Source organism: Lepisma saccharinum, chromosome 13 (assembly GCF_977018435.1).
Source record: "Lepisma saccharinum chromosome 13, izLepSacc3.1, whole genome shotgun sequence".
Taxonomy (NCBI): domain Eukaryota; kingdom Metazoa; phylum Arthropoda; class Insecta; order Zygentoma; family Lepismatidae; genus Lepisma; species Lepisma saccharinum.
The window spans coordinates 68,105,797-68,129,409 of NC_139241.1; the positions used below are offsets into that span (position 1 = coordinate 68,105,797).

The 23,613-nt window shown below is 35.9% G+C and overlaps 2 protein-coding genes across 2 annotated transcripts in view; one reads left to right on the plus strand and one right to left on the minus strand.

Moving 5' to 3' along the window:
• The window catches only part of LOC145997022 (carboxypeptidase B-like), a 156,961-nt gene extending 146,175 nt beyond the window's left edge, over positions 1–10,786 (plus strand). Inside the window, exons 3-5 of the mRNA XM_083133643.1 lie at positions 2,046–2,195; positions 7,176–7,745; positions 9,526–10,786. Of these exons, the coding sequence (XP_082989769.1) occupies positions 2,046–2,195; positions 7,176–7,745; positions 9,526–9,719 (914 nt within the window). The 3' untranslated portion in view covers positions 9,720–10,786. The remainder of the gene's footprint in view (positions 1–2,045; positions 2,196–7,175; positions 7,746–9,525) is intronic.
• An 8,441-nt stretch (positions 10,787–19,227) lies between these two features.
• Positions 19,228–21,120, minus strand: LOC145996808 (putative glutamate receptor). The gene has a single exon (XM_083133341.1). It carries the CDS (start codon positions 21,118–21,120, stop codon positions 19,228–19,230), a length of 1,893 nt encoding a protein of 630 aa, XP_082989467.1.
• Positions 21,121–23,613: the final 2,493 nt, after the last annotated feature.

Here is a 23,613-nt window from a genome sequence, read left to right on the forward strand (position 1 = left end):
TTACTATTTTATTTATTTAAGTATCTTATATCTGTATAATCTTACTTGTCTACTATCCCTCTCACACCCCACTCTTGCACATATGATCTCAATTGAAATCTGTCCATAACCGTTGACACATACAGGTTCTGATGAGTTTGACTCACACCATAGTCAACATGATAATATTTTTTTAAAAAAAAGTTATGTACTTTGGCAGGTGGTAAAATAATATTCCAATATTTCACCAAGATCACTTGACTTCTTGATCCCATACAATGGAAGATGTTATGCTTTGGGCTCGGGCTGCGGGATACTCACAAGTTTCCAGTCTTCTGGGGGAAGCATAACAACTTTTCTCTTGAGATTTCAACCAGTGTACGGGACTTATGGCCACCCACCATCATGAGGAAATTGGGGAGCTACGAATGAGTAGCGTAACCCAGTCATGGAAACCTACAACAATGACTGTGGGTTCGTCATGCTGATCACACGTCACCCTGTAACTGAATGAGTGAGGCTGGCCATTAGTAGGTAGGCCCTGACTCTTATGGGCTGTTGCGCGATGGGTTATTATTATTTTTTATTATTTACTTGGCTTCTTGAGGGATATTGAAACAGAAACGTCATGGCACAGTGGTGATGTCCTTGCTCTTGTAATTAAAGGGTTCCAGGTTTGATACCGGGTGAAGGCACATGGTGGTTCAGATTTACTTTAACCAGTGGGTCCAGTCCTGATTAGCCTCTCCAATACATAAAGTGGACTTGAAAAAAACTCAAAAAACTGAACTTACATGTAGAGATGGTGATATTAAAAAATATAACATCAGGTGGCTGTAGGAGGGTTTAAAAGGTTTTAGAATTACATATTAAAATGTGAAGATGACACGTATTGGAGTCTATTTGGAATAAGGCTTGTACTTAGGAATGTGTAAGTTCGATGGTCAGAAGTCACCATTTCATAGCAACGTTTTAGCCCTCCTATGGGTACTTCTTTTCTTATCTTTATAATGCCATCATCTCCATATTTCAACATTTCTGTTTCAGTATCATTCACAAAGCCAAGCGATCTTGGTAAAATATTGGAAAAATATTTTATGACGTGCTAAGGTAAGTAACTTTTTAATATAATGGTGCTCTGTATATATTCCAAAACAACTGATATAATTCACATATTCTTACACTATATACCAATTCTTACTTTTCATCACTGTTCTGCCTCTTTAGGCTAATCATAACAATGAGTATGAGTGATGATTAGTGATGAACGGACACTTACAAAGAAACACACAGTGTCACGCTGATGGGTAGAGGTAATGTCATCATCGCCTTGTAATGAAAGGGTCATGGAAGAGGGACTTGGTGGAGGGTTATAGCAGTTTGGATCCCATTTAAACTGTATCTCCACTACCAATTAGCTTACCTGTGCATAAAAGTAGACTTAAAACTGAAACAAAAGCACTCCAATACTTGGCCAGAATTTTAATCTGGAGCCTTCGGTGCTTTGGTTTGGTAAGATTTGAGTTCTAAGTCTGCTTTTATGGACAGGTAGGCTAACTGAGACTGGACCTACAGTTTAAAGTGGAATCCGAACCACTATGTACCTCCACATATCGAACCTGGGACCTGGAATCTTTGGTGGCAAGATTGTGATGTGCTTTGACACCAAGATGGCATATATAGCATTTAAACTGACATAGGCACTTATGCTTTTTCAACAATTAAATTTTTTAGTCGTCATTTTCCACTTACTAGAAATACATCTGTTTTCGCAGATGTATTAATCTCTTTCATAACTTTTGGCAGAAAGTTTACCATTGCTCAAATTCTGCCTATATCAGTGGTGATACATATGCATGAATGCATTTAAGGTGTAACAGATATTCTTATATATCGGCCAAATAACATTTAATTTCTTCTCTTATGAGTCCTGTTTTTCTCTAGTTGAATTCTTCTCATAGAAAAGAGTAGTAACTGTTTTCCTGTAGATATATATACATCTGTATTAGAAGATAAAGTATGAACTTTATTGTTTCTTATTTTCTTGTATCTACTGTCTTGTGCAGATATGCTCAAATATATGGATTATCTAACAAGTGCCTATCCTGATATTGTCGAAATCCTCTCCATTGGGAAATCATCAGAAGGCCTACCACTAAAAGTTGTCAAAGTGTCTAAGCGAGATGGACCCAAACCGGCCATATGGATAGATGGAGGTAAGTTTTTTGCATCTTACACACATTGTTAGTTTTCTTTATTTCATTTAGACACATTTAATTTATTTACAGGCTGTAGTTTGAGCAAATGCTCTATAATAATGCGAGTTAAGTATAAGTATGTTTCACCTGCATCACAAACTGTTGCATTGTGTCTTCAAGCAGTTAGTTCTTGTAAACATACGGAATTCAAGTGGGTAGGCTGGAGATTTGAATCTTGTTTAGCACATCGCGCTAAAATGCCAGGGGTCCCTAGTTCAAATCCCAGCTTGAGCATGGTTGTTTGAGTTCGAATCATCAATTTCATCATGTCATCACTCATCCCCATCTTTGCAAATTAGACAAAAGTGCCACAAGAAGTGAAGTAAAATAAAGCAAATCAATCAATCATTTTGCAGTATTTGGTTGTTCAAACAGAAGCTCACGTTATTTCACGATATTTCCTTGTACACGACAAACAAAATTGGCCACGAACATGGCAGTTGTGCGAATCCTGACATCACATGAAACCCACTGGATGTGCAACCTTCCCTACACTTGAAATTTTTTAAGACTGCTTTCAATACATGGTGGGGAATGGTCAACTTCACTTTTATAAAGAACAATGTTTGCACTAAGTTTATTTTTTTATATCATATTAGCAGTCGCAGGAACTCCCACTGGCCTAATGGTAAGCACTCTCACCTTTAGTGCAATCAGTCTTGGGTTCGATTCCCAGTGGGAGCTCCAAAAATGGATCTTGTCTTAGCATTGTAAGCATAGACGTCAGGAGGGGGTTAGAACCGGTACACCGACCCCCATGGAAATTGGCATTGTTCATTTCAAGTTACAAAAAAAAAGTTAGATTAGTTAGTATTTGAATAAAATAACCAAAGTGAAAAACTGTGTTAGAGATGTTTCTTTTTCATGTTCTACCATTTAATCCAATGGTTCCACAGTTTTCAAAATTCCATAAATTAGTGTTGTATGTGAAAGGTCACGCAACATAAACTTTATGACTAAAATATCTCCCTAACTTTTAAAGCTTTTCTTCAATGAGGTGTGTAAAAGTAGAATAACTATATGAAATTTCAGTTCACTAACTCTACGAAATGTGAAAAATAATAATGAAAAACGCCAGCCACCGTGGTGGAGTGGTTAGCACATCGTGCTACGATGCCAGGGGTCCCAGGTTTTTAATACTGCCCTGGGCATGGATATTTGTGCATGTCCATTCATCAATTTCATCATATCATCACTCATCCCCATCTTTGAAAATTAGCCAAAAGTGGCACAAAAAGCGAAGTAAAATAAAGCAAATAATAATAATAATAATGAAAAATGTGCCACATATTCACTCATTTGGTGGATCGAGCAGAAGAGTCTCCCCAAGGATATAATAATTACAATAATCAGGGGTACAAAAATACAGGATGCCCGGTTGCCATGGCACCTGAATTTTCAAATTGAGTTCTAATTCATTTTAATATTTCGAGTTCAATTATGGGAATTTCCATTACCTTTGCAATATATTAAAATGTATTGCATAGTTATTCATGCTGTTACCAGTAGCATCATGTACATAGAATTGTTTAGGAAGGCCACTTCCATGCAAAAAATTACTTACTTTTATTCCAACCTTGTAATGCATTAATTAATTAATTAGATATTATAATGTCACATTTCAAAATGTGAAACTTTATCTTAGTTGGATCCATGGCTCTCTTAGATTGTATTTGCAAAAAATAGTGGTTATAATAATAATAATAATATTTTTAAATGCTGGCTGGCTCCTGAGGAAAGGGGCTAGTGCCTGAATTATTTTTAATTTATCTACCCCTGATAATAATAATAATAATAATAATAATAATAATAATAATTAGGGATAAAATTGGTTATTTTTATTTGTATATTATAGTTATTTTGTATAATAATAATACATAGCCATTATATTATTATTATTATTATTATTATTATTATTATTATCATTATTATTATTTCTACTATTCAAGTTCTATAAATGGCCTGACCCTTTCCCCTTACAAAAATTTCTGGCGATGCTCATGATTGTAAGGGACAATTAGGGAGCTCTTAAAACTGATAGCAAAGGGCTCCAGCCAGTGGCGTAGCAGCCACCCCTGCAACCCCCATGGTGCGGGGGGCCCCCAATTATGTAAGGGCCCCTCAATGCTCTTCGTGCTCTTGAAATTTTGAAGTGTGGCTTACAATAAAAAAAAAATAACTATTTACGAGACAGATTGTATCAACAATCACACAATTCAAACTAGAAATTCTTTAAGGCGAGCAATAATTTTATTTATTTATTTACTGTCCATGAACTTAGAATATGTATCCATAGATTTCGTTGTATTGTACGAGTCAACTATTAATTAACTTGCACAACTCAGTGTTCATTATTATTAATTTTCAATGTGTGAGATGTGGTCGAGTGGGTTCCCAGTAGAATATCATAAGACAATGTATCCGTTAATAAGCATGGGTAAACTGGATCAGCCAATGTGGATCCTCTTCAAAATGCAGAATTATTTTACTTGCAGTTAGCCATCGATAGGGGGAAAAAACAACAACACTCATACCTTCCTATACAGTTTTGTTGTAAACGTCTAGAGGGTAAATTGTATAGTTATCAATCCAGTTTTTCAGCCAAGCAATAAAAAGTCAAACTTCATAATTCATGGACTTGGAGTAGTACTACATTAGTTTTAAATCTGGTATTTAAAATGTATCTTCCCAACAAATATTTTTAAGGGGGCTCCAAGCTTGTGTTAATTTTAAATCAGAGTTAATGTGCATTTCCTACATTATCCACACTTGTCAAGTGTTACACTTTATTCTCGATTCTTAGCTATAGTGTGACAAGGTAGATTTTTCTTTGAACTGTTAAACACCTCAAAGGGGTCCTGAAACTCAGTAGAAGATGGGGCCCAGGAGACAATTATTCCCTTGCTCTAGGGGCTAGTACCTCATCTGTCGCACACTACATGCGTTAAATGTCACTATTATTTTGGGTTATTTTCTAAAGTCAATTTTACTATTTTAAAACTTTCTGTCGAACCAGCTCTTCTTTTCCAGTCTGATATGATTATATTACAGTCCTCGAAATGAAAATTTTTAGCTGAGAGTATGTTTGATCGAGTTTGGCGATATGAGAGATAATGCCCAATTGGATCAACATGGAGACATTGCAGTAGGTGGGGGATGCTCATGCAAATAATCCAAGTTAGGGAATGCTTTGTGAAAATGTTCTTAATTAGTGGGGATAGCAACCTCCCTGTGTCCCACCAACACTTCCTGCAGTGATGATCCATTAAAAAACGGCATTTTTTTAAAAAAAAAAGAAGTCTGAAAATATATGTTCAGTGATATATCGAAAAGGAATGGCATCGTTGAAATTATGATTAATGATATCGAGGTCCACTAACATTAAAACTCTGTGTCCTACATAGATTCCCATCGCCACTCAATTACCTATCTCTCAAGACTGGCGTCTGCGAGTATTTATCTTTAGGAGATTCAAACTGACCTTGGGTCATCCTCAACACCCACAATCTGGAGGTTCAGTTTAACCTCCAAAACTGAAATGGTAATCTGTTATATATATATAATATATTTGTCACTATTAGTATTAGTAGGCGAATATGAGCGACTTTTCTGTTGAATTTTGAACTGGCGCAAACAAAAGGGATGGCTTTGGGGTCTAAAACCTAATCCACTTCAACATTTACTACTCTTTAAACAATTTCCCATAACATTATTTTTTTTATATCTGTGCATGCATTAATGTAACCTATTTTCTTTCTTTAAAAAATGTCAAGCGAAAACTAGCTGATTACCTGGCGTTGCCCGAGTATTTATTTATCCCAATCTTGTATTAGACAGGAAAATAATGAATTCTAACTATAGTGTAAAATGTAACTAATTTTAAATGTGATCGTGAATGTTACCAATTAGCTTAGCGATTCCGAAAACTATGGCTTCGACACTAATCTAGGTCATTTGTGGCATTTTATTTTTTACCCCCTCTCACCCCCATTGCCGATAGGTGATGAACTTGGAGTTCAACCGCATTGGGAGTGTCACGAAAACTATGGATTCCATTGGCAACACAGCCTGAATGTTAGACAACCCAGGAAACACTATCATTTTGCTGATTGCATAGAGTCATGGATATCTGTTTGTGCTGAATTTAATATCGGTGGTTCTCGATTATTTTTACATGCCACCCCTTCCCACCCCCAGGGGTGCCAGGGGTGTCTTACCCCCACAGTATTTCTTTCCAGGTTGCAAGTGATACGTGTACCAAGTTTGGTTGACATCTCTCCAGGCGTTCAAGAGTTATTGCTGAACAAACAAACACACACATATACACACATACACACATACATCCATTTTTATATATATAGAGAGAAGATTCATATCCTGATTTAGTCTCCAGAAGCTACCACATTGATATGTAAGTTGATAACAAGAACTGTAAATGCTGGGTATTTTGGGCAAAGTTAATTTCTTATATCCTCCTATTCAGATAAAGATACATCAACTATCCAACCTTACAACTGTGTGTACGTTCGAGGGGGTGGAGGTAATAGTTAACTATTGTACATCTGTCCATCCATCTGACTTTTCCCATGGTATGTACATTATAGTATTCTCGATAATTTTTTTTCAGTGAGGGGCCCCCGATATTTTACTTGGGGGGGGGGCACATAAAACTGGGCTACGCCACTGGCTCCAGCCTCAAAAGAAGGAAAACAATGGTGATCAAACTTGAAGCGCTGATCATGCATCACCCAAGAAAAAGCCACTTGACTTTCCTCCATGCATGCACACTTACAAACACACACACTCACATATAGTAACAGAAAGACAGCAAGTAATAATAACAGGAAATATTTTTTTGTACTGTAGTATGGAAATTAATATGTATGACAGTTAATTTGAAACAAGATCATTTTCCAGTCTCTTTCTTATTATTTTCAGGTATCCATGCAAGAGAATGGATATCGCCTGCAGTAGTCATGTACATATTGAAGCAGCTAGTAGAAAATTTCAAAGTGAATAAAAAAATTGTAGAAGGAATCGACTGGTACATTTTACCCATTGCTAACCCAGATGGCTACGAATATACCCATACGACGGACAGACTGTGGAGGAAGACGAGATCGAAAACAACATCGGGGATATCTCGGATATTCTTCGGTAAATGTGAAGGGGTTGACCCGAACAGGAACTGGGACTTCCACTGGGGGGAAAAGGGTGCTTCGGACGATCCTTGTGATGAGACGTACGCTGGGCCGAGGGCCTTTTCAGAGCCTGAAACCCAAGCGATGTCCGATTTCATCTTGGATCACAAGGAGAATCTACGAGTGTACTTGTCTTTCCACTCATATGCTCAAATGTGGTTGCTTCCATGGGGATATACGAGGAAAAAGGTTATGGATTATGACGACATGATGGCAATGGGGAAGAAGGCTCTTTCTGCACTAGCAAAGGTTCATGGCACACAATACAAGATAGGGCCTTCCACTTCATTGTTGTACCACTCTGCAGGTATGATATATTGATTCAGTTTTATTTATATTTTATTTATTTCTGTATGATTCATGAAACATACAGCGTTTCACTTGCTCTCGGCCACTGATTTTTGCTTATAAAAATCAAACTATTGGTCATAAGGTAATAAAATTTGCTACGGACATACATGAGAAGCATGGTGACATCATTGGGGATGGCGCCCCAGTCCCTCTAGACATGTGCATGCATCTTGGCGATTCTGCCGTTAAATGCCAATCGTATGGATGTGTGCTTTCAGTCTGAGTTTTAGCCCTGTGTTGTGATGCACCTGATACGGGTTCATGTTCATATAGGCTCCTTTATGGACCCCATTTTCCAGTACGTGCAAACGATAAACACTGATTACTGACTCATACTGTACTGCTTTGTTACTGTACTGTATTCACGAACCACTGATTGTGAACATGAACTTTCAACCGAACCCAAAACAAACATGAACCTCTATCAGGTGCATTACAACAGCAGGGCCAATGCACATGCCCATGCAAGGACTAGAGAAATTGTGGCACCATCCCCAATGACATCACCATGCTTCTCATACACCGAGGTATATCCGTAGCAAATTTCATTACATTATGACCAATATAGTTTGATTTTTTAAGCAAAAATCAGGGGCTTAGAGCTAGTGAAACACCCTGCATAATGAACAAATACAACCCAGGAAATTTACAAGTAGTATTCTTTCTTTGCATAGCAAATTCCTTCAAATGTATTCTGCCAGCACTATATAAAATTAAAGTTGAAGGTAACAGACTGACGCAATTGGCAACCTATGAACCTGGATTCTCTGAATCAAAGTTAGTGGAATAGTACTTGATGAGGTAATTTTTTACAGACAAATTCTAGAGTTTAGAAACACATGTGTTGCATATTCACAATCTAGAGATGATGTTCTTTGAAACAATGTATGACATTGCTCTTCACTCATAATTTTGACCATCAAGGTTGGCATTTTTCTTGAATTGGTCACTAACTTCATCATGAAGAATTTTCATGATACATACATACTTACTTCTTTGGCACCACAGTTCTGGTTGAACCTTGACCTCCTCAATCACAGCTCTCGATTCTTCTCTATCCTTTGCAGCATTTCTCCAATTTCTAACTCCTAGGGTTTTCAGATTGCTCTCGGCTTCATCTAGCCAGCGGTTTCATGGCCTTCCTCTCTTTCTTCTCCGTTCCATCTTGACACGGTGAATATATTTTGGTATCCTTCCTCCTTGTATTCTCTCAATATGCCCAATCCATCTTAATCGATTTGATTTTACAATTCTCACAATATCTTCCATTTCTAATATATTGCCTATTTCCATATTATTGTGTATTCTCTATGTATTTCCCCCTCTGACAGGTCCATAAATTCCACAATTTTTCTTGCAAATACACGTAGTTTGTTTGCATCTTCGACACTAATGTTTCAACTTTCTGAGCCACTGGTCTTATTAGTGTGTTATATACTTTCATGATCTAAGATAAACAAAAGTTATGGCCCCTTCAAAGTTATAGTTGCCAATGTTTAGGTTTTGTATACTATTTCTTCCTTTTCTTGCTGTCATTTTCAAATATTTTGTTTTACTTCCATTAATTTTCAATCTCATTTTCTTTTCTTCTTGAATCAAATTTATGCCAATTTCCTTTAGACTATTCACATTTTGTGCTATCAAAACTGTCATCAGCATAGGCACAAACCTGTGTAGTTTTGTAGAAATATTCCCCTTCTCTTAATTTTCATGATAAATTATTTTGTTTCTTACAGGTGGTTCTGATGACTGGGCTAAAGGTGTGGCTGGAATCAAGTATTCATACACCGTGGAACTGCGAGACACTGGGACATATGGATTTCTTCTTCCAGCTTCCCAAATAATCCCAACAGGCAAGGAAATGTTTGCAGCAGTAAAAGCAATGGCAAAGACACTTATTTGTGTAGAATCCAAACAAAAGAGAGGATAATAATTATTTCCTTACATGTGTATTTTGTTTAAAACATGGTAGAATGTTTTCAAATATACATATAAAAATCTCAAAGATTATAACCCCAAGGAAGTATAATGTTGGATATAAATGTGTCAGATACATTATATTCAATAGACTGAACTCTCTCCAGAGAATCAATAAACTGTTTGGTACTTTAATATTTCTTTTGAACTGTTTGGTACTTTAATATTTCTTTGAACTGTTTGGTACTTTAATATTTCTATTAGTCAAAGCCAGTCAATATATTTGGTCCCATATTAAGGATACGAGGTACAGTTTTGCATAAGGTACATATTTATTCATTCTACTGGAATATGCTTGAATAATGAAAAAAAAACGCTTATGTATTCTAGAGTATGTATTTCTGCTCATGTGGCAGATGCAAGTAACCCTTTTTGTCAGTTATTAAGATAGATAATGGCTATTAAAAATAGCATTAACAAACTTATCTATACCACTGTTTTTTTGTTATGGACAATGAAAACACTGCCTGTCTAACTTAGTGTTTTCACTACTCAAAGCAAGTTTGGCATTGTTAGTCTGACATTTTCTTCGAACTTTCTCTTTTCTGTTCAGTCTTTAATCTCTTCCTATTATTTTAAGCAAGTTAGGGTTTAATCTAGAAGTAATTGTAAAGCAATTTCTTTGAGTAATATCTTATACCCAAATGCCCAGAGCAAACAGTGGTGAGAAGTCTAGCAATGTCCAGTATGGTGAATTTCAACAGAAGAAAATAAAATTCAAATTCAATTCAAATTCAAATGTCTGCCATGCATTCCTATATGCAACATGAGCTAACATCTTCCTTGGTACATATGATTTTTATTTCTTCTTAGATAAATTATTACCAACAAAATTACCTTTCTTGTGAGATAAGAATCATTATTTTAGATATAATATTACACCTCACATACACATTGCCTTCCCATAACATGCAAAATTTTTAATCGTGTCATTACTTTCTTTAGTTATAATTTATTACTTTTCAACTTGGATAAAAATATTCCAGTCTAAGGATTTTCCTTAAACAATTAGCCTTAAAATGAGATACATTTCATGGTCTTACACAAATGAATCACCATTGGTGGGGCTTTAATAGGCACTGGTCCACTTGCCTGCTCACTAGAATAGCTACATACTCTTCTCGCCCCCTCCCCAATGGTGATGCCTTCGTGTAAGATCATAAAATGGATCTCATTCTAAGGCTAATTGTTTAAGGAAAACCTTGGACTAGAAGATTTTTATCCAATTGGAAAAGAAATAAGCTATAATGTCACAATTGAAAAATTTGCAACTTCTGAGAAGAAAATTAGCTGCAAGGTGTATCCTACAATAACGATTCTTATATCAGAAGAACAGAAATTTTGTTGTTAATAATTTATCTAAGAAGACAATTTTTTTGTATGTGTGATACCAAGGAAGATATAAGCCAAAATGATGACTCATGTTGCATACAGGAATACATGATGGCCATATTGGAAAATCCATCAGACTATATGTACACCAACTCGTAGAGCAGTAGACTTTTTACCACTGTTTGCTCGAGACATTTAGCTATAAGATGCAAGTCAAAGAAAAAGCTTTAAAATTCAGTTTCTAGATTCAGTTTGATCTTGAGCTAAACATACTAGGCTATATTAGACTAAATTATGTAACATGTTCCTAAAGTAAGTACAGCAATACCTCCAAAAAAATGCTCGTGTAAAATTCTAGCTTTGTCCAGCAGCAGGCAGCATATATCTCCAACTTATTTGGTTCTTTATGCTCTATGATATAAACTGTACCTCTTGCCCGTCGGTAATTCAAAATTTGTTCAATGTTTGTAATCTGCATTTATTTGTGTGGAAAATTCAACAATTTTGACATTGATTCACATTAAAACCTGTAAGTTACAATATCATCTGCACAGGATTCAAAATATACCAATCAGTTAGCTGAATGTATTAAACACAATAACCTTCCTTACTGCTGAAAAGATTAGGAATGTGCAATTTTCATTTTGTGAGAAAATCTAAGTCAATCTAAGTAGCAGAAATAAGTTAATTTTCAGTTGTTAAAGCAGAAAATATGTAGAAATTTGTATTTTGGGAATATTGAAAAATAGTAAGATATACCATGACAGTGTGTTGTGCCAAGATATGTATTCTCCATGTATTTTTAAAATTCACTATTAAAAATCACTAAATAGAACTCAAAATGGTTTCTGTTGGCTGTGTATAGTCTTTTAGAAACTTGGAAGCAACATATACCAAAGTGCTTAGAACTGAATAACAAGTGAGGGAAACGTTAGCTAAAATTGAATTATTTTTGTAATACTGGACTATGTGTGTATACATAATGTTGTGTTGTAAAGTAAAAGAATTACAAAAGTCTCTTTAATTTAATATACAAATATGAATATGTTCTCTATTTTGTAATTCATACTTTGGAAATGTAAAGATGTGATTCTCATAATTTTGTTATATAACTTTATGAGATTACAAAATGAACAATAAACTGTTACCAGACTGTTTTTGTAGCAACAACCATGTTATATTAAACACCAGTGTAAAAAATGAATTTATTGTGGTTGGAACTTTTTATTCACTGAACTTTCTGGCACGCACACTATACATATCATCTTGCAAGAAAGAAAAATAAACAATGTATTAGAAAATACAGAACATTATTACTGAAATAATAATAGAGCAAAGGAATCCAGTATAAGTTTTAAATTTAAATAATGAAACTATTCTTAGAGGTTCCATTGTTTACTGTATTTATTATGTCTATTGTTCAACATGATTGTTTTGTATTTCCTCATGCATTGTTTAATTTTTCTCGGTACTGAAAAAAGCATATACGTGTGTGTGTGTGTCAAAATGCTAAATGATTGAAAAAACTAACAACAAGAAGTATCTATTTTATATTGGTGATATATATATAAAAGAAATTATTGTCAATATGCTAATTCTCAGTTTCTTATGATACTTGGTGTCCTGATGGTTCTTCGATTGTGTAGATGTGTCAACTGTTTTAAGAAAGGAGAAAATATAACATAAAAAGCAATGTACAGTTCAATATATTTGTTACACAAAGTAGTTTGAGTTCTGTTAGAGCTCTAGCTCATGTCATTTCATTTTCTTTTCAAATATTGTCACTAATTTTAAAAAACCATGATGCAAGAGAAAGTGAGACAAAACTCTTCTCTGTACATTGCACTATGCCGTGGACTTAGATAAGACATGTAGAAGTAGTACCTTGCACATTCTCAATGTACGCATGCATATACCATATTGGAGGTGATGTGATTAGCATCACACTCAATCTATCTTTACTCTCCAGGTATACACTGCTTAAAGGTTGAGCCCCAAAGTTGCTTTTATGCAGCAAAAATTCCATCTGAGATCTCTCACACCAGGAATTCATTCTCCCATATATCATCCAGATGTCACAGTAACACTACAAATTATGTAAAATTAGATCTATTTGAAATTTTCCATGGGAACCCAAAATTTCTGTGTTGACTCGGTATCATGAGTATAATAGGTGATGTACTTTAATTAACAGGTTCTGATCTAGAAGATGGTGGTAATTAAGCTTAACATATTGACTACATATTACCCAGTGAAAAGCAACTTTCTTGATCTTGATCCTGAAAGGGAGTGGGACTTTAGTTTTAGTTTAGAATTTCTCTTAGACACTTACGAGAATTTTTTCACAGACTGCACTTTATATTCTCTAGACACATGTAATTGAAGTAGGTTAATGGGAATGCAAAACTAACACAAGGGCCTTCCCGATGCAGTAGTAGTAACATCGTCACCTTGTAACCAAGGGTTTCAGAGTTCAATATCCGATGGAGGCACATAGTGGTTCATTACCCACTCTAAACTGTAGGTCCAGTCCCGATTAGCCTTACTGTGCATAAAATGGACTTAAAACACAAATTCAAACAAACAAACAAAAATAACACAAATGCCTAGACCACACAAAATTCAATTCACAAGAAGATTGATTAGAATTCTCATTGAGGAATTCCAAACAGATGTGTTCTTTTTTTAATTGTACCTACTAGAGAGACATCTGTTGGCATCTTGCTAACCTACTAGAAACTTATGCATGATGCTCTCTGAGATAGCCAATAAAGAGTGGATCATTCAATGGGAAATTTGACTGCCATGCAGGGGACCTGGGTTCAATTCTTGGAGTGGGTAGTTTCAAACAATATCATAAGATGGAATGGCTGTGGGGTTCACCCAACCTGAAACAAATGGTTACCTTTGGGCAAACCTGGATAGTAAAGGCAGCTGGAGAGTGGTGCTGATCACAACATCCCCACAAATTGCCCAAAAATTGTAAAAAGTGTGGAAATTAAAATAGGTACTCAAGAAGCAGCTCACTGGCGCCAGCTATGATAGCAGTTGTGAGTATATTTGGAGGATATTTACAGTAAATGTATGACAAATGTTGTTCTTTCATGTACTAACATTTAGCACAAACCTAACATAAATTGAAATGTGTACTGAGGCAATGTAGACAATCAAATCAAATCAAATTACTACATGAAAACAACACATGAAAAGAAGTGTCGATCTTTATGTAGCATAAAATATTACAATGAAACATTTTTTTAAAATTTGAAACCTCAAATATGAAGAATACACTGATTGAAAAGCTAGAAAATATGAATTGCAATTTCTATTAGCTCAATATTAGTTCATGTTTTTAGAATGCAGGCACCAATAAGATATTATCTCTACCTATATCTTAGAATGTCTCATAAGCACGGAAGAATTGGAACTTGAAACCAAGGAATATCATATGTCAGAAGTGAATTATGTATTTCAACTGCTAAGATGACATATTTTAACACAAAATTTATTTATAATGTTTCTAAATTTCATTATTGATTCAATTTATTAGCTTCCATTCAACATTTTAGAAAAGCTTGTGTTGTCATATAGTGCAGGTACAGTCAATGACACTTCTGGGTTGTAATGACCTCATTTACTTTCAATGAAATCGCTACAATGCAGAAATGTCTGTGACTGTACAATTGAATGCAACATACATCTGTAGGTCTACATACATATTAGACAGTATACTGTTTATACAAGTGGGAACTATTAATATTTTCAAGCGAAAGAGTATATTTTCATAATTCAGAGCAATATAATTATATTAATGGTTATTTCTCAGTTTACATTAATAATGATATAATTTCTGTAGACTATATACCCCTGAAATATAAACTGCAAAACATGGTAGTTATTAATACCAAATAATGAGTACCAATGCACTGATTTCAGTCCAATTGTATGCATTAGTTATGTTGTAATATTTCTTTTCGATGGTCAGTGATTGTGAATGGCGAGTTCTTGGTTACAAATTTGCAATTAATTTATAGAATTTACAATTGTAACATTCTGATATATCATGAAGACTGCACATGAAAAGAAATCCAAATATTCCTTTTTCAATCTGCTCTATGTATTTTGTACATATGTACATATATTTATTTATTTATTTGACTAGAGCATACTGAAGAAGGAAGTTATTGTGGATTATGTTTTAAGTGATTCTATTTTTATGTCCATAATGGATAATAATGTGTTTCTTTAAACTCATAAAAAGATGCAAATAAAGGTTTGTAACATTACGATACTAGTGTTTATTTTCTCCTCAAGTACTGGATGTTTGTCATTGTAAACATACAAGTGGTGGACAAATTAATATGGACCTCCACATGGAAACTTGTAATCCATTCGTGCAGTACAGCCATACCACCTGGTACAGAAGTCTGCCACATAGTGGTATCAGCAGTCAGTTTTATGGGTTGTATGTGAACATTTTGCTACCAGTGAAACGAGGTTATGCCTGACCTTTCAAACTTCCATAGAGGCGTGATCATTGGAGCGCACCTAGCTGGAGCCCAAGGGGGTTGCCAGGGGGTCAAGTGGCTCCATTGAACCACCTCCCTCTGGAAATCAGCATCATTCATTTAAAGTTACAAAAAAGCAGAAAGTTTCTTTTCATTGTTAATAACAGAAATAAAGTACATGTAGTTAGTATGCAAACAGAGCAACCAAAGTAAAAAATGCCTTAGATTGAAAATGAATAATATGGGAACCAGGTTAAATTTTCATATTCTGCGATTTAATCCAAAGAACAGATGGTTCCACAGTTTTAAAAATTCCAAAAAATTATAGTGTTAGGTTAGAGGTCATACAATATAAACGTTATTACTAAAATAACAAAAAAAATCTGATGGTAAGAGACCTGTAGGAAGGCCAAGACGAAGATTGAGGAACAACATTGAGATGGACCTAAGGGAAATTGGTAGGGATGGAAAAGATAGGGAAAGATGGAAGGCCTGTGTTGCTGCAGCCATGAACCTTCGGGTTTAAGAAGGCTAGAGAGTTAGTTTAGTTAGTTAGTTAATTAGTAAAATTTATTTTAACTTTGAATGCCTTTTCTTGATCAAGTCACATGAAAGTTAATAACAAAGTACAGTACAACAACTGCGAGTTTCAGTACACTAACTGCATGAAATGTAAAAAAAAAAAAAATAGAAAACCGTTGTGCTGGATATTTACTCCTCTGGTGAATTGAGTATAGATTGACCACAAGGAAAAAACCTTGGGACGAAAAGTCCCCGTGCAGCTTTCTCTTCTTCCATCCACCTCAGGCTATAAGTAAGCATGGTCCACTCTCCTCCTCCCCTACTTGCAGGGGTACGGTGCACAGGAGTCGAGGGTCTGCGCAGGTTGTTTTGCTTGTGGTTCCACTATAGCAAAATCTCCCCATTAAATAACAATATTAATAATAAAAAATTATTTTGACTAAAATGTGCTTACTTTTTTTTAGTTTATAATATTAGTTATTGTATACTAGAATTTATAACTGTGTTAATAATAATTATTGTTGTTATTGTTTCTACTATCAACGTTTATCAATGGCCTGAAACCCACCTGCAAAAATTTACACCGACGCCCATGCTGCAGCCTCGGTGATGAAAACAGTCACGTTTGTGGGGTTGCAAGGAGCACAGTGTCAACTGTGATAACAGCTTATGGTAAAGAAGGCAAAATTTCATCTTCAAAACAGAACAGTGGGCGAGAGTTGAAGCTCGCTGACAGGGATAGAAGGGTGTTGAAGTGGATAGTAGCCCATAATCACAAGACATTGGTATTCCAGATTACATTCAAAATAAACTCCCATCTCTAGGTCCCTGTATCAATTAACAGTATCCCATGGAAACCGAGAACTGTGAAAATCCATGGCACAGATGCTATTCCAAAACTATTGATGACACCTCGTATTGCTGTGAAGCATGGAATATGGTGCCAAGAGCACAGAAACAGGTCATCTGGTCTGATGAACCTGCATTCACATTATTCCAGACCACTGGATGTGTTTGGGTGTGGAGAATGCCTGGAGAAGTGTTTCATGTTGACTGCCTCCTACCGTTAGGCATGGAGGAGGGTCAGTGATAGTGTGGGGTGTGATATCTTGGCATTGTCTTGATTGATTGATTGATTTGGTGCTTTAAGTCCACTTTATGCACAGTAAGGCTAATCGGGACTGGACCTACAGTTTAAAATGAGATCCGAACCACTATGTGCCTCCACCGGGTATCAAATCCGGGACCCCTTGACTTGGCATGGTCTTTGACTACTTGTAGTCCTGCTATGAAGAGTCACAGCAGAAGAATATCGCAGCTTTGTGGGCCTTCATCTCCATCCTATGATCCAGACTGTGTTCCCTGGCAAACACCTGTGTTTCAAAGACATAAATGTTCCCCATTTACACTACTGGGTGTCAAAGCATGGCTTGTTGAGCACAAGGATTAAGTGGAACATCTCATCTGGCCTCCTCAGTGGCCTGACCTTAACATAATTGAACATTTGGGTAGTATTTTGGAGGCCAAAATGTGTGCTAGGTTTCCACCTCCAGCCATAGTTTCTAAACTAGAGACCTCTTTGCAGAAGGAATGAGAGTGTAATTATTCCTTTGAACATTATGTATGGCCTGTATTTGTCCATTTCATATTGAATACTGACTGTAATTCAGGCAAACCCCATACCAATAAAGATTTTGTGTCATATCGCAGTGTTCATACTTTTTTGTCCACCACGTATGTTCAATTTTGTAATATCCTGATGACCATGAATAAAGGCATTACACCATTCAAACACTTCCACAAGTCCAGGAGTGTGTTGAGCCCATGTTGGGTGAACAAATGAAATCTCACACAACTTACAGTTACAAAAGTGTATTGAAATAACTTGATATTACACAAAAGAGCACGATTTGTAAGGTGGTGAAATAGCATGACTTGTGACCATGTCGGACTTGCTCTCTCTCACACACAATGACTCGAATTCTATTACATCACACACATGAGTAATCCTTCATGCGGCAGCACCTCACTGCCATCTGTCAAGCAAAGTAACATGAAATTATAATCATGGTCATGTTCCAAACTGAACAACCTGTAAGTTGGGTTCCTCATATCTGCATAAAAAAGTTATCTACCCATCATAAAAAAAAGTTTATATCCACACACATCACATACAGAAGTACACACACTGAACATTAAGAACATTAGTAACCTCTCTACTGCTTTCTTTGATATGCAATATCGAAATGAACATGCTGTAGCATTCAACTCCTTGAATAAAGTATATATACAAATTTGGAGCTTATTCTCTCACGGTGACTTGTAGACCAGACACCACCTGCTTTCTAATAGTACTATCAGTATACTATTTATATAACCAACCCCTACTTAACCAGTGCAATTTTTATAATAAGGCCTGCACAGAGATTCTGCTTACATGCAACATCATCACTGGCAGGCCATGGATTGCAATACGTTACCCAGTGGCATATTCTGAAATTTGACCTGGTTTACCGCAACAATTCTAATTTATTGTACATATTTATAATATATTCATTAGACATAATAGAAATATTACACCAATGCAGGCATGTAAGTAAAAGAAAAATGGAAATCTGACAACTTCAAATTTTCCAGCAATTTCTACATATATGAAAAAAAAAGTTTGTTTTACTGGCTGTAAACCAGGTAACATTGGGGAATACACCACTGATGTTTCCATCTTCTGGCAATTATTACACTTCATCCACACAACTATTTTCAAACTATGTCAATTTTCCATCTAGTCAATGCACATTTGCAAATGAAGAACACAGGGTAAAAACATGCTTTGTCCATTCTTAGCCAAATTGAGGTAAAGGTGTTATCAGATAGCTCTGTGAAGGTCTTTCTAACTAAGAATTGTCCAAGAATAGAACATGTATGCAGGGAAAGAGTGTGCTCATGACCATGTGAACCGAAATAAAGTGATCTCCTGTAAAATCAATAAAATGGAGAAAGCACGTTCTTTCCCTGTTGTCTTCAAATATGGTGCTAATAAAGTTTTGCCATCCCTGAGTTGTGAAGACTTTGCATGTCTCTGCACAAGGTATGATCCTTCTATGAATTCATCAAGTGAAGCTTGCTACAAGTAATTTCATTTGCAAATATGAGCAGTGAAATGATACAACCTCCAATCAGAATGTAGAAATCTGCTTGAAGATGATTCATAGAGAGTTTAACGTTATCCTCTGAGCTGCAAGCACTCTTGCAACTTCCTTCTCGTTTGCCATTCCTGAAGATGTCATCTTCCCATTTATCAATGAGTCCGCTTTCAAGTACTGCCCTAACCAGAAAGTTAAACTCTGGAAGGTAAGGCGATCCTTTCAAAACACCGATTCCAGCCAACTGAATCCCAACATCTTCTTTAACCACATGAAATGGGGAGCCACAAGCTGAACACCCCATCACCCTTACTATCTCATATCTCATCCCACTTTTTTGTCCTATGATAGCCAGTTGATTATCATGAGCCATCTCTTCAACCTTTTGTGTATAATTTATGACAAGATGGAAATTGTTATATATCTTATACAATATTGGGTTTGCTTCGTCGTCGAAAAAGGTCTTGAAAAATCTGAGGCCTGTTACCTTGACACCGTGATCTCCAACCTGTTTCAAAGTGTCTATGTCCGGGTAATATCGAGGAACCGTCAACAAACCAACAATACCGCCTTGGTACAGAGTAGCAATGATCATTGAGAAGTACACCCACATGAAGAACAAGATCCTCTGTGACGTAGCTCGAGGTTCGTCTAATGAGACTTGAAGAAGGATTGATAGCATGTGGAGAAACACTGAGACCATGTCAGGTATGCTCGAAGAGCTTTGGGAATATGCCTTGATGTACTTATAACACACTGTCACCAAAATCAAACTGGCTAATATTGCAAACCAGAGCTGGATATTGAAACCTAGAAGTAGGGACATCCATTGAGGGTATGGTTTTCCCTTCCGGACCAAGATAGCTGTTGGGTGGACATTGACAGGCACTGTATAATCTATAACTTCTTGCCTAGCAGCAAGATAACCCATCATCGAATGAGAAAAGTCGATTCTCTTGTATACAAGATCACCAACAGAATCAGTCCATGTCCCGTTCCCCAATTTCACTCCATATCTGGGACCATTGTAGACAACAGCATTCTCAATGGTGAAATTCATTTTCTGGGCCAGAACCTTAAACAAAATGTCATAAAAGCCTTCACTTGTGCATGAACCAGAACTCTTTGCTTTGCAATAATAGGGTAAGAAGTCTATGTTCATCATGGCCACCTTAAGGGGAAATGATTGTAGATCTTTGGGTTTGAAGCGTTTGAATATGTCAAAATGAGCTACATTGCTATTCTTCAATTCAGAATATTTGAAAGTTTCTTTCCGGAGAACATTGAAGAAAGGATTGTATCTTGATACAAGCTGAATCTCTGGGAAAGTACCACTGGAGTTCTTCGGTGAATTTACTGTTTGAAGGACTATAACGTTAAGTACTTTCTCATTCCAGAACACTCTCAATACTTCACTTGCATCAATATCTTCATCAGACACATGAACAATTATAAAATTCTCTCTGGCATTTTCAAAAAGTTTATTCATCCATTGTAGGATGTGGTTCCTCAAGGAATCTACAGTTTCAGCAAATACTAGAATCACACCATTGGACAATCTGTTGTGAAAGTGGAGATCATTTTCATCCCACGAGTTGTCAGGTGTGACAACGAACATAGGAAGGTGTCTAAATGCTTCCAAGACACTGTTGAATGGCCCAGAAGATTTCTGACCACTTGTATCGATCACAGTAACGAATTCAGCCCATGGAAAGAGACTGGAGCACATGTCAATGTATCCTGCCACTTGATCTTGAGGGGGAGAAATTATGTAACTTTCAGAATACTGAGATGTAATAATTATGAGAATGAACAAGGCAGTTGATGGAAGTTCTCGCAAGGTAACCATCTCCTAGTCACAACCTGCTGTATTAAGGTAAGATTCTTCTTGCAGAAGTCAGTAAAGAACCTGTAATTAGCAGAACATTGTTACAGCTTGTTGTTTCCTGGTTCTTGCATATACATTTTTATAGTTAAAGTACATCCTGGTGCTCAATGATGAAGAGATACTCTCTGATACTATCCAGTTTAGATCTGGAGAAGATTCTAGCCAATCGAGACACATCACTCACAAGGAAGAAGTATGACATATTGTTGCTGTGATTTAAATTAGAAGATTTTATTTGAGAGATGTGTTTTGCAAAATGTTTAACTGCTGTGGGCCATAATTGTAGGAGGAAGAGAGTCGAATGAATGAAATGAAGAGAATTGAGCATGCTAGAATGTTGATTTACCCAACATTAAGGCATTTTCAAGCACATCAGCTAACATGACCAAGGGAAGTTCTGCAAGTTTTCTGTAGCAGTTCTTGTAGGTAGATTTACATGACCAAAATATAATTCATCTCGGCGTTTGGACATGATATGTGGACAACGAATTTGAAAGGTCATAGTTTAACACAAAGTTGAGACTGGCAAAATAAACAGGTGTGTGCCGCAAAGTCACCTGGCATTTTCTTAATTTCTTCATTGACATACTATTTCCTTGGTCTTTAAATCTCCATGCTTTCTCAATTCTCAAATACATCTAATTTTTTCAAGGCCATTCTGGTCCATTTCAAATTCCACTAAGGTGGAAAGTTGGAAAGTGGATTGATGGACAAGCATTTCAGATAGAATTCTGAATTCCTTCTTTTTATTCCCTGTGGGAAGTGTGCACATATTTCCATGCATGGATGGTGTGCCCTTACGTTACCCAATAAATCAAGAAACTAAAACATTAGCAATGTCCGGCTTACATAATATATCATTATTCTCTTTAATATCTCAAAAATCCATCCTGTTCTAAGCCTGTATGTGCAAACTTGTTATATGTTGATGAAAATTAATTTATGGTAATCTAATTAATTTTGAAACCCTGTATCTTCTGTTGTTAGAACCCATATCGTATCAACTAGCAATATTATGGTATGTATACTTTGACATTGTCTCTCCAATGCACTGTATAATATTCTTCTCTACACGACAACATACTGTACTCCTTCCTTGTCAGTGCATGAAAATGAGTGTAAAGTTAGCTACACAAAACTAGGAATGTACTCCAGAAATTACATGGTTGTTCCAGATTTACGACCATGCTTTGGCCTGTACAAGGAAAGTAGTTTCAAGAAACACTATGTTATTCCCAATTCTGATAAATTACATCTATTTAGAATTCCCTCTAGAGCATTCAAGTGAATAACCATTTTGTTAGTCTCCTCTGTAGTCTATATATCTATGATAGAAAATAGGTTTTTATGGTGCCATGACTATCACAGATATCTAGATAACAGAGAAGAGAAACAACATGGAGATTCATTTGAATGCTCTAAAAGGAAATCCAAGCAGATGTAATTTCTCAGAATTTAGAATATAACATAGTCTTTCTGAAAGAGAATGAATTTTCGAAAACTACTTTTCTTACAAAGGCCAAAAGGTTCAACACAACTTTATCATCCATTTATTTGATATAAATTACACCGCACATAAAATATTTATAGCAATATATAATTCAACTGTTTTTGCCATGCAATACTCATGTGAAACATATACTATATGATGCACACAGGAAATGTACTACTACGGGAAATGTACAATGTACTACATTTTCAGTGAAAAATGCAGGCTTAACCTAAACTTGAACCTAGGTCTCTGATGCTATTGCTCTATCAACTTTTTTGTTTGATTTTCTTACTTATTTATTCATCTGATAATATTACAATTTACAAAATTTAAGTGAACATGATTTTGTTGTGACCTGCCTTCCTTTACTTCATATGCAACTTTTAGGAATTTTGCACAATTCCTTGTTTCGTGCAATAGATTTTTGCATTAATTCATGACGTAAAAATTCTTCAGATTACATGTATATTTAATATTCTTGTAATTTAATATATAGTAAATAGAATTGCTAATGAGCTATTTAGTATTTGAATACAGGGTGCAAAATCCTGGGGGGATGGGGGATTCCCCCACCACAAATTTCAGGGGGGAAGTTTTTGTTATAACAACAAAAGATAAGCAATTAGTTTTGACTTCAAATATACTTTATTAAGGATAATATTGAAAACACACACTATCTCTTTCAAAAGATCATTAACAGATCTACACCAATGACATTATACGTACATGCACAAGAATGCAAGAAAAATATAAATATGAAATCCCATTGCTTTACCTAGTAGAAAGCAAAACTAAACATAAATAATGTATTTGTACCATTATACATTTACGTCCAGCGGGAGCGTGTGTACAGATTAAGATCTTTCTCCCCCACCCCAGCCCCTCTCTTCAATGATTTCACACCCTGTTTGGATAGTACAGTGGGATCCATGGGTATTACCATGAAAATTGTCCATCACCAT

Coding starts and splice junctions, on each gene's coding strand:
- LOC145996808 (XM_083133341.1), bottom strand. CDS start 21,120: ATGGTTACCTTGCGAGAACTTCCATCAACTGCCTTGTTCATTCTCATA.